Below are 13,669 nucleotides of genomic sequence, written 5' to 3' on the forward strand. Positions count from 1 at the left end.
GGATGACAGAAAAAGGAGGTGGGAAGAGCAGAGAATTCATTGGTGAGGGAAACAAAAGCAGGGGGGAAAGAAAAGGTCAAGGCTGTGAGCAGCAACTGAAGCAAAACAAAGGTCTCCGGTAGGTTACAATGGCGACCAGCCTGCATCTGAAGCTGTTCTGCAGGCAGGTGAGCAGGGAGATGACAAGGGAAATAAGGCAAGTCCCAAGGGGAGGCTTCATTTGCTTTGTTCTGATTTCATGCTGGTCCTTTACGGCAGAGACAACACTATCTACCAGCGCTGGCAGGAAGGCGCGTGAAGACAGGCCCAGGAGCCTCTGGGCGGTCCCGGCCGGAACTCAGAATCCACGCCGCAGCGGGGGTTGCAACCAGAAAGTGAACTACACTGGCCGGAATCTGTGAAACTCACATAACTTTCCAAGTAGAAAATGGTGAGAAATATGGAAATTTTAACTATTTAAACGTTAATATCTGTGTTTTAAATTTACTTATATTGGCAAAGTTGGAATCAGTGATTAAAGGTTTAACTACTACAGTCATCTAAAATGTTGAGATATAATGACATACAACATTAAGTTTAAGGTGTATCATGTGTTGATTTAATACATTTATATATTGCAGTATGATTACCCCGTGGAGTTAGCAAATGCCTCTGCCATGTCACGTAACGCCATTATACTCATTTAAACATGAGGGATAAGGGTAATCCCAAGCTGTCGTCCTGTCATCACTCAGTGTGACCATTCATTTCAGTCCCGTTATACTGAACCAGCGAAGATGCAGACAAAAGTTGTATAGCCCTTTTTTAAGTACAAAAGGACTTTGGCTTGTCCGGTTTTCATATCTAGGGTCTCCTTTATATGTTCTGGATACTCTCAGAGGACAGGGGAGGTAATGCTCGATTATGAGGCTCCCAGAAGGCCTGTGCTAGGTTTTTAAGGAAAATGTGCAGTTCACATTTTCCTAAAGCAGAGATTTCAGTAGTCACTTCACACGGCAACTACCCAGCACCCACATTTCACCATAGCTTCCTATTCTCTACTTTTATGCAGTATATATGCAGTAACTCTTCCTGAAGAACCTCAAGAACTGATTTTTAAAAATCATTTTCTACTAGGAAATGATTGCCCAAGCCACTCAGGGACTAATGCTGCTCCTAGAAGTTAAAAGTCTAGGAAACTAATAGGTCTAGGGTTGAACATAAAAGTTTTGGTAAATTAAGAAAATGTACTGTCAAACCCAGAGGTGTTCATTTCTATGATGTAAGCCAGGTTCACTATTAACCCTGATATTTCTCACTGTACTGTAAATTTATAAATGCCAAGGGTTTCCCACTTCACTGCATCCTTTAGTTTTTTATCATGGGCTCAGGGCATTCTCCTTGCTCAGATATCCTCAGCTATTCCCCAATGCTTTGCCTTTAAGATCCTCCAAGATCTGTAGTCAAAAGCTTAGATCTCACCTTCCTTCTGCCACTTACATATACAATAGCCCGGCAAAACCAAGCTGCTTGACCTTCCCTGACCACTTCCATGCCAGTACTGACGTTGCACCTCAGTATGGAAAGCTTGGTCCTTCGTCTCCAGTTACTAGACACCACCCTGCTTTCAGAGTCACTACTAAGGCTACATTCTCCATGACACTCTGCCTGGTCCCCTCAACTAGTCAGTGCTCCTGAACACTGACTGCATCCTGCCTTATGTCCTAGCTATTCGCACATTCCTGTATGGCCTCTAGTAGGTTATACACTTCCTGAGGACAGGAGAGAGGTTTCTTGTTCACAGTTCCTAGTCCAGAGCATCCAGCTTAGTGCCTGCCCAGAAAGATGCTCGAAATATACTGAACCAAAAATACCTGCCCAGGAGCCAGAGATCCTGGCTTTATAACAATTACTCCCCAATTAATTCGCTAGATAAAGAAATATCGCAGATAATCTCTACTTATAAAATGAGAAGCTGGAATGAAGAACTAAAATAAGAAGTAAATCAGTGCTAAAATACTTTTAGGAGGTATATAAAATAATAACTTCACCTTGAGTATACTGCAAAGATGATGGAAATGGACTTTGAACTACCACTAGGTTTTTAGATAAATCTTTGAACTTCTTTTCTTAAAAAATGTTTTTATTGATTTTTAGAGAGAGAGGAAAGGAGAGGGAGAGCGAAACATCAATGTGAGAGCAGAACATCGATCGGCTGCCTCCTGCACACCCCTCACTGGGGACTGAGCCCGCAACTCAGGCATGTGCCCTGACTGGGAATTGAGCCGGCAACCTCTTGGTGCATGGGACGACTGAGCCACACCAGCCAGGGCTCTTTGAATTTTTTTTTTTTAGTGAGAAATCTTCTATGGAGTTCAGTTTGCTTAAAATATTAACCTTTTATTCTGAGTGACAGGCCAGTAGCATAGGATTTTTTTTAAAAGAACTTGAATGTAGTCTGTTCCAAAGTTACATACAAGATGGCTCCCAAAGCGGAGAATGATAGTGAAACTCTGAACACTCAGCTCACGGTGAGATTCATCTCATTCACTCTCCAATCTCTGTCTTAGTTAATAAGGCTGGTTCACTATAAGGCAGTGTTATGGGTTGGAGTTTGTCTTCCCCAAAAGGATATGCTGAAGTCCCAATCCCTAGTACCTCAGAATGTGACCTTATTTGGAAATGGGGTCTTTGTAGGTATTTCAAATTAAGATGTGGTCATTAGTGTGGGCCCTAATCCAACATGACTGGTGTCCTTATAAAAAGAGAAAATTTGGAAATAGGAACAGATGCACAGAAGAAATGCTATGTGGAGAGACAGGGAGAACACATGACCATGAAGGCTGAGTTCAGGGTGATGCATCTATAAGCCAAGGAACACCAAAGATTGCCAGCAAAACACCAGTCGCCAGGAGAGAGGCACAGAGCAGGGTCTCCCTCACAGCCCTCGGAAGGAAGCAACCCTGCCCTCACCTTGATCTTAGACTTCTGGCCTCCAGAACTGTAAGACAATACACTTCTGTTGCTTAAGCCACCCAGTTTGAGGTACTTCATTACATCAGCACTAGCAAGCTAATATAGGCGGTGTTTACTTACACTTTGGGGCAGCCTGCAAATCTACAACCACAGACAGAACCATTTTACCCCATTGGAGCGAGGTTGTGCCTCTTGTGTAGGCAGCAGGAAATTCTTTATGGGAACAGGTAGAATTTAAATGATAACCTAATAGATGCCTGTAAAGGTGAATTTAAATGATAACCGAAGAGCCCTGGCCTGGTGGCTCAGTTGGTTGGAGCATACACTGAGGGTGGTGGGTTTGGTTCCTGGTCAGGGCACATACCTAGGTTGCAGGTTTGATACCTGGTTGGTGGGTGTGCATACAGGAGACAGCCAATCAATGTTCCTCTCTCACATCAATGTTTCTCTCTCTCTGTCTCTCTCTCTCAAATCAATAAACATATCCTTAGGTGAGGTTCAAAAATAAATGATAACCTAAGAGATGCCTATGGAAGGCTGATCCTAAGGTGTATGAACAAGACTGAATCATTCATGAAGGATAGCAGGAATGCAGCGGGCAGAGGAGGGCCAGAAGGATGGCTCCCTGAGTGCGCCACACAGGGATGCTCTTAGGATGTTAATACGCATAACCACCTGCTAAAACTGTTTTGGGTACACATGCTGAGAATGAACTCAGGATTTAAAAATTTTTTTTTACAGTGCTTTACATGGATTTAGTGAACACACAAACTGTTCTAGGTATTTACCTGTTGCTTCATTTAAAGCTGGCTCAAGGCGTATTGTTTCTAGAAAATGCTCTAAAATTTTTTCAGGTGTTCCTGACATCACAGTATACCTGGATAAAAAATAAAAACATTATTAGCTTTTAAAAAGTGGGCAAATCATTAATGAATACCTTTTCAAATATCTAAGATTTTTATTTTTATTTTTTGAGATCCCAGGAAACCATCTGACTTAACCTATGGCCCATATTCTCCTGAGAGTAAAAGAGACCAGGTACCTTGCTGAAATCACATAGGAAGACAATGGAAAAATCACAAATGGAAGTAGTTACTAAAACGTGACTCTTTTTCCCTATATGGAACTAAAGTAAGTTTCTTGGAGAGGGGCTCTAGCAGGCTGAGAACGGAACAGCTCCGGCCTCGTTCCGGGAGGAATGAGAAGAAAGCCGTGAATGCAGGGCAGTTCAGGGCAGGAGCGGGGAGGCGACAGTAACTGGGTTACCCATATATGGGTTACTTGTAGCAAAATATCAGCCGCACACTGGAGTCCTCTGCCTATTTCTGGAATGCTCTGTCTTTCCCAACTGTACACTGGCATGTGCTTTGGAAATACAGCTAAGAATAAAACAGGAGGGGAAAAACCAGACCCAAACACCCATGAGCAAACAAGCAAATCCCAATAGCTTCCGAACAAGCAATAAAGCAGCAGCAGAAAACTCAGGTAATTTATTTCAATGTCGAATATATATTATTGCGGGGGGGGGGGGTTAGTCATTATTTCAGAAGATCCATCCAGGCAGCTCTTCAGTCAGCATGAAAGGATTTATTTTTTAAATTGACTGTGGGTTATTTCAAAGTCATATTCAAGACGGTGACACAGCGGTGAATGAAAACTTAGAGGCAAAATACATTAGGATGATATGGGGCTCCTGTTCCCAAACTCAGACTTTGCTGTTCTGCTTGGCATTTCACTTAAAGCAAAACACCAGGGAAGGAAAACAACAATGAAAACAAAACTCCCTTCTGTTCAGAAAGCAGGGGTCGAATTTGGCTCCAGGGCAAGCTAGATTTCTTTGCCTTCTCACCACACTCTGTCTTTGCCTGAGACCTTGGAGGCAGTGCATTGAGATCCCAAGAATATCCCTAAGTAGTAAATCTCAGGGTCTTAACCTCACGCCTGAGGGAGTGAAGGAGAAAGAGTGGGTTGAACATGTGACTCTCTGCCTGTGAAAACAGAGAGGGAGAGAGTGTGACGCAACTCTGGTGCCGACAGAGGTAACAAACGGGGCCTACCTGGGAGGCCACCGTGAGCTACAACTAGTGTGTGTGTGTGTCCGTGTCCACACGTGCGTGTGTGTGTGTGTGCATGTGTGTGCGTGTGTGTGTGTCCACACGTGCGTGCGTGCACACAGGGGCTAAAAGAATTGAAGAGTTAAATCTTTGAGGAAACCTGGCTTTGGAGACTAGAGAGAAGAGAAATAGGGAAAAAAATACTTTCATCTCAAAAGCATGACCCCTTTCTCAAAGTAAATAAGGTAGAAGACAATGGTTTTTCCTCTTGTCGGCAGTGAATATTTGAGGAAGAGAGGACTTTCAACATCTAAATGGAGAAAATTGCTGAGTTCATTCAGTAATTCCTGAGATATATGACTCTTTGATAGTGCTCAGCAGATGAGCTGAAAAGGGAGCAGCAACCGGTCTCATAATCAGGAGCTGGGGTTGGAGAGGGCGCTCAACATCTGTCAAATGTTTACTGTGCCCCAGACAACTAGCCGGGCCCTGGACAATGTCTTCATGCTTACTCCTGCTAGTTAAATATTATCTTTATTCTGCAGGTGGAGAAACTGCTCTGTAAGGGGGGGATCAATTAGAGTGTACATATATTACATTAAAAATCAGTCGCTTGTTGTTTACTACAGCATTGGGCAGCTGCTGCCAGTAAGCTGCATAGCTGGCTACAGGGCAGATATATCACAGTGCAATTGGTCCCCTTGTCAAAAGTTTAACTCTGATAGAAGGCTGGCTTCACATTCCGGTGTTCTTTGTTTGGACATCCCTTAGCTAGGGTATTATGTCTGGTCAAAAAGAATAAAGACCAGGGTGGCAAGCCAAGCATCCTGTCACTTTGCTAAAGAGACGTGGTCTCTCTATACTTGGCCACCTGGCCAACCTGACGCCAGGGGATCTTTCTTCTGCTCCCAAAGCCTCCCTCTAGTGCTACAGCTGTGGTGGCTGCCTTGCATGTCCTCTCTGCCTCTTCTCAGCTCCAGGGAAGGCTGTCCAGGTGTTGACTTCCTTTTAAGGCAGGGAACTCTGAAGGGGGAGGGACAGGGGGCTCCTGGCCAGACACAGCCTTGTATGTAGCCTGGGTTTGACTGAAACATCACGTTATTGCTTTGTTTCAGGCTGGACACTGCCAGGCGCCTCCTGCTTGACCTCTGTCTAAGTGAGGGACTTGAAGAACAGACAGCACGGCTCTGTTGAGTTTACTGCATGAAGGAGCTACTTTAGTCCAAGTCAAAGAGAACCCCAATTGGTTACATTATCCAACTTGTGAGGTTTGAAGCCTGTGACAGAACATCTTTTCCTAATATCAAGTCTGGAAATGATGTTAGGAACATTTCCATCTGTACCTAGAACAAAAAAGAGGTGGTTGCAGGGGAGGCCTGAAAGAGACTATTTTTCTGCGAACAGGATGGAGCTGAACAGGGTGGTTGACAGACTAAGGAAAAGCAGCACAGTAAGTAAAACAGGAGGGGTCATTTGAAATTCATTCTTTCTTACTAAAACCAGTAACTACAGAGCAGATGATAACCAAAACGGTAAATTTTGAGGGCTCCATAAAGTTTATCCAACATGAGAAATAGTGTCTAGCAATTGACATTTTACTATTGCACTCACTCGATGGCCGGGGCAGAGTGGGGCAGCTCTGAAACGCTCCTGGATTCTCGGGGAAAGGGGAATCAGAAAAATAGCACTGTTGTCAGCACCAACAGTGACCCCCTTTGAGCACAAAATGGATGATTTCTGAGGAGAAGCCCTAACGGTTCCTAAATTTTAAGTCCATCCATAGACATGATTGTTGCCATGTTCCTGAAGTTATCCCGAATATCAGCCAAAATTCACCTGCACAGCCTCCCATTTTCAACTCTGGTTTGGCTTGCAGAAGCCCAACGTGGAAAGCAGCCCTTTGAGAGGGTGACTTTTTATTCTTCAGGGAACTGACTTTGCCGGCGTGCTCTTTTGTATTCACTGATATTTCTTAAATGGTGTGCTGAGAACATGCACAGGCTTTGGAATTATATAAGAAATTTAGATTGGTCTAGAGGACACAAATGAGATAAAACAGAAATCAGATCCAGGTCTAAAGTGAGTTTAATACACATGGTCTCTCCTTCTCTGTTCCTTTTAGTTTGATTTCATACCAAAAAAAAAAAAAAAAAAATCTATATTTGGAAGGTGCTCTGAATGGAAGATGTTGTAACAAGCAAACGCTTTTGATCACTCTGCTATGAAGATCAAAACGAAGAGCTGAAGGAAGGGGACCTCCAGGGGACTTCTTGGTCGAATGTTTCAGGGTTAAGAATTTTCAAGGCTTCCCTTTTCAGGTCGCAAAATTTCCCTGAGATATCTGAAGCATTATTAAAGAATGCAGATTATCACCATAAAATGGCCTAGTTATATGTAAGAGCACCAAGGAAAATCGTCGGGGATAGTCCCAACCTTCAAATAAAAAATGTCCTAATTCTCATCTTCTGTGGGCTGGAAGGAAAACTGTTCAAAACACCTGAGCAAGAACATTTAAGAATGGATAGAAGTGAAAAATAAAAAAACAAAATAACAAAGAATTCTGGATGGTCATTTTTATGTTTGTAAGTGAAAGGATACTTTCTATATAGTCCATTTTATGTCAGTCCTTCTGAAATATATTGGTTTGCAAGGTTTACTAGATAGTGTTGAGGATATAGTGTTTATATGACATGTTTTGCTATCGTCATCTGAGAGGTTAAAGGAGAAAAGGCATGGCAACTGATCAAGCTGGACTTGAATCCCAGCTCTATCATTATAAGCTTTGTAATCTTGGGCAAGTAACTTGCATCCCTGAGCCTCAACTTTTCCATCTGTTAAAAGGGGTTGTAATAAGGTATTATATAATATATGCAAAATATACTATGTCTATTCAATAATAAATTTCTTCCCACCTTCCTTGTAAATATGTCGATTCATCCAGATGAAAATATCTGAGCCTTAGGCTTTTAGTCTAAACAATAAAAAGTCAGTTATGGAGACTGGTCTACACCCCATTCACATGGCAAACAAAGAAAACTACTGGGATGCATTCTTTTTCAATGTATTATTTGGTGACATTTCATTAGCTACAGAATTGCTGTTTTTATTATCCTAAGACAGAAAATAAATCTTTCTTTTCAAAACAAGATTCTGTGATTTTCTACAATTTCTTGGAACTACATTTCCTAATTCTCCTGTATTACCACTCAAATGTTGGTGCATTTGATGAAGTCTCAAGTAGGAAGTTGCTGCAAAAGAGGGAACTGAACATACATGTACTGTAAAGATCCAAGTTAAACAGGGACCTGAGAAGCAAGCACCCTTTTGACATTAGCAGGAATGAGTATGGAAGAGGCCAGATGGATGCTTCTGGGTTGCAATGAACAGTCTGTCTTAGATTTGAAATCTGGGTTTCTGTCAAAGATGCTCATTCTGATAACAAGATGAAAACGCTTCTGGAGAAATCCTTCATGTGAAATTAAAATACCAACGGGTCTCATCACCTAAGGCCTCGGTGTGCTCTGAGCTGCCTGGCATTCCCACTTCCATTGCTCTCTCCGATGCCTTCTGCTCCAAAGCTATTACAGTTGATCACTGTACCCAGAGAGCATTTTTAGAGTAGGGGAATATTCTCCCCCCAATTACTCTAGGCAGCACCAAGCTAAACACAGTGCCAGAAATGGATACATTATACTCCACAAAATGTGTGATTAGTCAATAGAGAGAAAAAAGTCACACACACTGCCGTCTTCCACAGAAAAGGAGAACATGCTATTGTAGAGATGATGATACCATGTGAAAAGGTTAATCATAGTCTGGGAATTGCAGTGTTGGATGCAAACCTACTTTTGCTGAGGCTGTGAGTTTCCTTGATTAGAAGCCCTGCTCCCTGCTGGGACCTTCTCCAGCACCAAGACATCTTGGTCATGTTCTTTCAGTCTGACTGTATTCGCCTCAACGTCCTGCAAATACAAATTACACCACGTACAGATGCTGCTATTTTCTCAGACAATGAAAAAAATTTCAAATGCGTCAGAAACTCATTTGGTGCTTGTGATGCTAATTGTTGTGTCTACAAATTAAGTCATTTTCAAAGTCAAGGGCTGGAATGGCCAGAGAGAGGACCAGATGAGGTTCAGGCATGTGGTTTTAAAGCTCTGCTTTTATCCTCGATTCAGAAAATCAGCAGAGTGGAGAGGAGAGGAGTGTGGTTGTGCTCTGAGAAACCTTTGGGAGAGGGTGGTATAGCAGGAAGATAAGGGAGCAGAGCATGTATTCTCTACAAAAATCCGTGGTAAATAGCACTCAGCTTCTACAAAGTTCTTTCATTTTGATTTTCTTCTGAGGGTATTTCGTTTTCTTAGCGGTGGTACTTTTTCTCTCTAATCAAGATGGTTTGTTTTTTAGGAAATCAGTTTGAAATGTGTTAGAAACATTTTTCAGTTATTTTGAATAACTTTATAAATCACATCAGTGATAGTGGTCCTAATGTGATTATTTCAGATAATTTTTTGGCTAAATATAAACTCCATATGTGCAAATGCAAAGTGTTAGTTAAAGTTTACCTCTAGATTTCAATGTTATTTAAAATAATTAATTTTAAAAATTTAATGTGCTTTTTGTCATCATTTGGCCCCCATTTTAAAAGAGATTACATAAGAACCAAGTCAAATTCCACGTGGTATTTTTTCTATATTATTCAATGGTACAGTTTTTAGTTAAACTTTCTTTGCATTAAGAGAATGAATTCCTAAGACAAACTTTGGTGCCTGAAATTGTGCCACCGAAGGCAACTATTAAGGCTGTGTGGTGATAGGTGTCTGCATAAGAAGTGGAGAATGCTGTCATAAGCCACCATTAAATAATGCCAAATGTACCAGAAAGCATAGAATTGTGGACGTTCAGGTAGGATGAACAAAGACACTAAGGGTGGGAGAGGCAAAGAAGAGAGTCTGCTCTGTGAACCGGAAGGGAAGGGAGCAGAGCAAAGTGATTATAGGAGGAACAGTGTCTCTCGGTTAACTCAAGCTAGGGAAGGATGAAGTATAGGCCACTGGAGAGGCCAGGGGTGCCGGGACACTGTCATTATCCCCAGCAATCCATAATCAGGCCTCTACCCGCCAAGGCTGGATTGTTCCTCCCAAGGGACCAGAGGCTGCATGGTGGGGAAAGGCCAGGGACTGTCTCTTCGAAAGATCACCCACTCTCACAAATACCTAAACAAGCTTAGAGTAGGCCCATCTGCAGAGCCAACTTTAAATGTAATTATTCTTCACCTACTTGCCTAAGTCTGAAATTCCTTTAGTATGAATCAATTTGACATTAAGCACTTGAAATAAAAATGCTTGATTAGAGTAACCACGATGAACATAATTCCCACTAAAATGTAATCACTCAATACATCAAGAGTGTGTGATGTTATAGAAAGGTTCACATTTGGGAAGAGATTGGAGGTGGAGACTAGAAAGGTTTAGGATAAAGACAGACATAGTAAGGAAGGTCTCACTTTGACATTTGCCAAAGCAGTCCCTCTGGCTTCTATTCCCATGGACTGGTTCAGGCGTGTGCAGAGTTGTTTGGTCTAACATAGCACGCCCCATTTGCAGCTTTCCTGGACTATCCCCTCTGGACCCCAGAATGTACACCAGCACACTGAACATCCCAGGTCTATGACCAAGGCTCTTTGTCCCTAGAGCATTCATTAATCACAGTACTGCTCAATTTACATGACACTCAAATGTTCTCTTCTCTGGCAAAAGGAAAAGTGGGGTGCCCTTCAGCCACTGTTTGCCTTGGACTTACCCTCAGAATCCGGTTGAAATCCTCCTTGTCTACTCTTAAGAAATGGCAATTATCTTCTCGCAAGACGATAGAAGCAGCTCTCGGAGCATCGTTCACTAGTGCCAACTTGCCAAAATCATCTCCTTCATGCAGGGTACAGACCACACCCTGAAGGAAGCAAGCATTCAGATGAAAGAGACCCCGGAAACAGAGCCAACACCCACCCACCCCACGCCACAGACCCTGCTCCCTAATACACTGCAGATATAAATGGGCTGTACCCAGCGATGCCCAAGAGGAATCACATAATTAAATTACAATGTTTCATTTTCCTTTCATTGAGTAATATGGGTTATGGAATAACTTAAATGTATACCTTATAATCTATAAGGAGATGAGCCCCAGAAAGTTCAATACTACTCTGAGTATAATAATTTAGATAATTTATGATTAGAGATGCTATAATGACTTTTCTACATTGAGTAACAATGTTGTTGCAAGTTCAATTGTAGCACTACATTGTTAATACTTAGAGCAACACTAGTAAATGGAGCATAATACAGATTCAAAAAGAGAAAGAAAAAAATATACATATATACCTTGCCGTAAATGACTACATTCACTGATCCTTTTAGAATAATGTACCAGGAGGTACCTTCTTCCCCCTGGTTAAACACTAGATACAAAGAGAAGAAAAGACTTATGACAAGAATTTAGAAGCACATCAATATAAATTATAGCCTATCAAATCATCATTTTTAAGTTCCCAGAATTACACATTTATTCCACAAGGAAAAAAATTACTGGCAAATACTAACTTATTCAGGTGGAATATTGTTCCCTTTTCTATAGAACATAAAAGGAACAGAAACACTGCTCCACTTGCCAGGCCCTGAAAGATCCATTGGTACTAGATATCAATTCACCAGCAACCCAGTACATCAAGCAGTATGCTTTCACCCACAATTCATCAAAACGTATTATGCTACAGAAAATAGTTTTTAAAGGTAATCTGACCAATAATGTGAATTGAAAACATGCAAATCAGTACTACTTATTGTTTATGGATATAGATCTACATATATATATTTTTAAATGGGTCAGAATGAGAGCCACTACACATAGGGTAGAAGTTACCATGCAGAGGGAAAGAGAAGAATGATATAAAGGAGGAAACAAGGGCCTTCAACTGCATCTATAATTTCATTCTTTAGAAAACATGAAAAAATATTGCATGTTAGTGTTTAATGAAGATTAAAAAGGTGCTTGTAATAATCTCTATTGTTTGTTTGAAATGTTTAAATACTTCACAAATGAAAACAATTAGTAAGTTTGAATAAAAAGAATAAAAGAGAAGTTGTGAATCACCAGTGATCATAAAAAAATAAAATACTAAACTGAACCTTTGAAATTTCTAGAAAGGACATTCTTACAAAAATAATTGTTGATATTAGAAACACCACTTTCGATGACTGAAAACATTTTGAAATAGAACTCTTTTTGCTTTTATGATTCCTGCCCCTGTTTATTTGACTAACACCAATCAGTCTAAAGAAAATGAAGACTTCTCAAGGAATGTCTCTGGAAGCATTAACAGGTGTCCATTAAACAAGCGTTTCATGTTTCTCTAGGTTTAGGAAGCTTGAGTCTAAATGAAGTGAACATTTTCCTTTATTGCAGAACTTCTGAGAGCCTCAGCAAGCTGAGGAGTGCCATTCTCCAAGAGAGATCAGAGAGGGCATTTCCTGACCTGAGGAGACCACGAACCCTACTTTGCAAGGACTCTGCAGATTAGTGGGCAATGTTAGTCTGAATAATTTCGTTCACATTTATTGATATCAAACTGCAATTTCTTGCTTCCAAATATAACCACAGAGCTAAAATGACAACCTGGATTCTGGAGAAATCCTAAATATCAGTACTGTATAAGTATTTGGGTCAAAGAAATTCTTTCAGGCTTGGAGCTGATAGTGGAAGCGAGAAAAGAAAAACAGGCTAGTTTATCATTCTAACGGGCAATCTCAAGAGACGGGTTAGTTCTTCTAAAACCACTAACTAAAGTGAGGTCACTGTGGAAAGATCCTGCCTGAAGAGCAGCACCTTCATCCCACCTTCTTTAAACACTTCTTGAGCCAGTAGGTTGGGCGTGAGCAGTGACTCTGACTGGCAACAGCTCCCACACAGAAAACCACCGTGCTGCAGAATGGACGTGTGCTGGGAATGATCACAGGTCCCAAAAAATGAAAGTGCTGCAGGCTGTCCTGCCAAGTCTGACCCAGGCCCAAGAAAGGAGAGCATTTGCCACCAGGCTCCTGTGGCACATGCTCGCGAGGAGCCCAGGAGGTGCAGTTTCCGATCACAGCTGTACTTACACACGGTGCCTCCTTTGGCATGAGACTCAAAAATGAGAACGCCTGCTAACTCCCGTTTCACCTAGAAGAAAAAGAGAAAAGATGTGGAAAGACCGGATTTTGGGGGGAAAGGGACATGTTCCCTTTCTGAACAGTGTCAATTGTTCCCTTTTTCCCACGCGGCCACCTCCGACTCTGCTTGCCATTACTGTCGTCTAGAACCACTTCCACTAGACTTGCCATTAGATTCTTAAAGTTCGTACAAGAGCTGCTGTATAAGCCAATTCATACAAGACAACCACCCTAGAGATGGTTTAAAACAGGGTTTCGCCCGGCCGGGCGTGGCTGAGCAGTTGAGCATCGACCTAGGATCCAGGAGATCAAGGTTCGATTCCTGGGCAGGGCACATGCCCGGGTTGCAGGCTCAATACCCAGTCGGGGGCGGGCAGGAGGCAGCCAATCAATGACTCTCTCATCATGGATGTTTCTCTCTCTCCCTCTTTCTGAAATCAATAAAGATATGTTAAA

At 41.8% G+C, this 13,669-nt stretch overlaps 1 protein-coding gene across 1 annotated transcript in view; it reads right to left on the bottom strand.

Moving 5' to 3' along the window:
- RAPGEF4 (Rap guanine nucleotide exchange factor 4) overlaps window positions 1-13,669 on the bottom strand; it is a 212,942-nt gene that overhangs the window by 45,822 nt on the left and 153,451 nt on the right. The window contains exons 11-15 of the mRNA XM_016205212.2: window positions 13,163-13,223; window positions 11,390-11,466; window positions 10,812-10,958; window positions 8,856-8,971; window positions 3,744-3,832 (exon numbers count right to left, since the gene is read on the bottom strand). Of these exons, the coding sequence (XP_016060698.2) occupies window positions 3,744-3,832; window positions 8,856-8,971; window positions 10,812-10,958; window positions 11,390-11,466; window positions 13,163-13,223 (490 nt within the window). The remainder of the gene's footprint in view (window positions 1-3,743; window positions 3,833-8,855; window positions 8,972-10,811; window positions 10,959-11,389; window positions 11,467-13,162; window positions 13,224-13,669) is intronic.

The sequence above is a fragment of the Miniopterus natalensis genome, chromosome 8, assembly GCF_054644295.1.
Source record: "Miniopterus natalensis isolate mMinNat1 chromosome 8, mMinNat1.hap1, whole genome shotgun sequence".
NCBI classification, from domain to species: Eukaryota; Metazoa; Chordata; class Mammalia; order Chiroptera; family Miniopteridae; genus Miniopterus; species Miniopterus natalensis.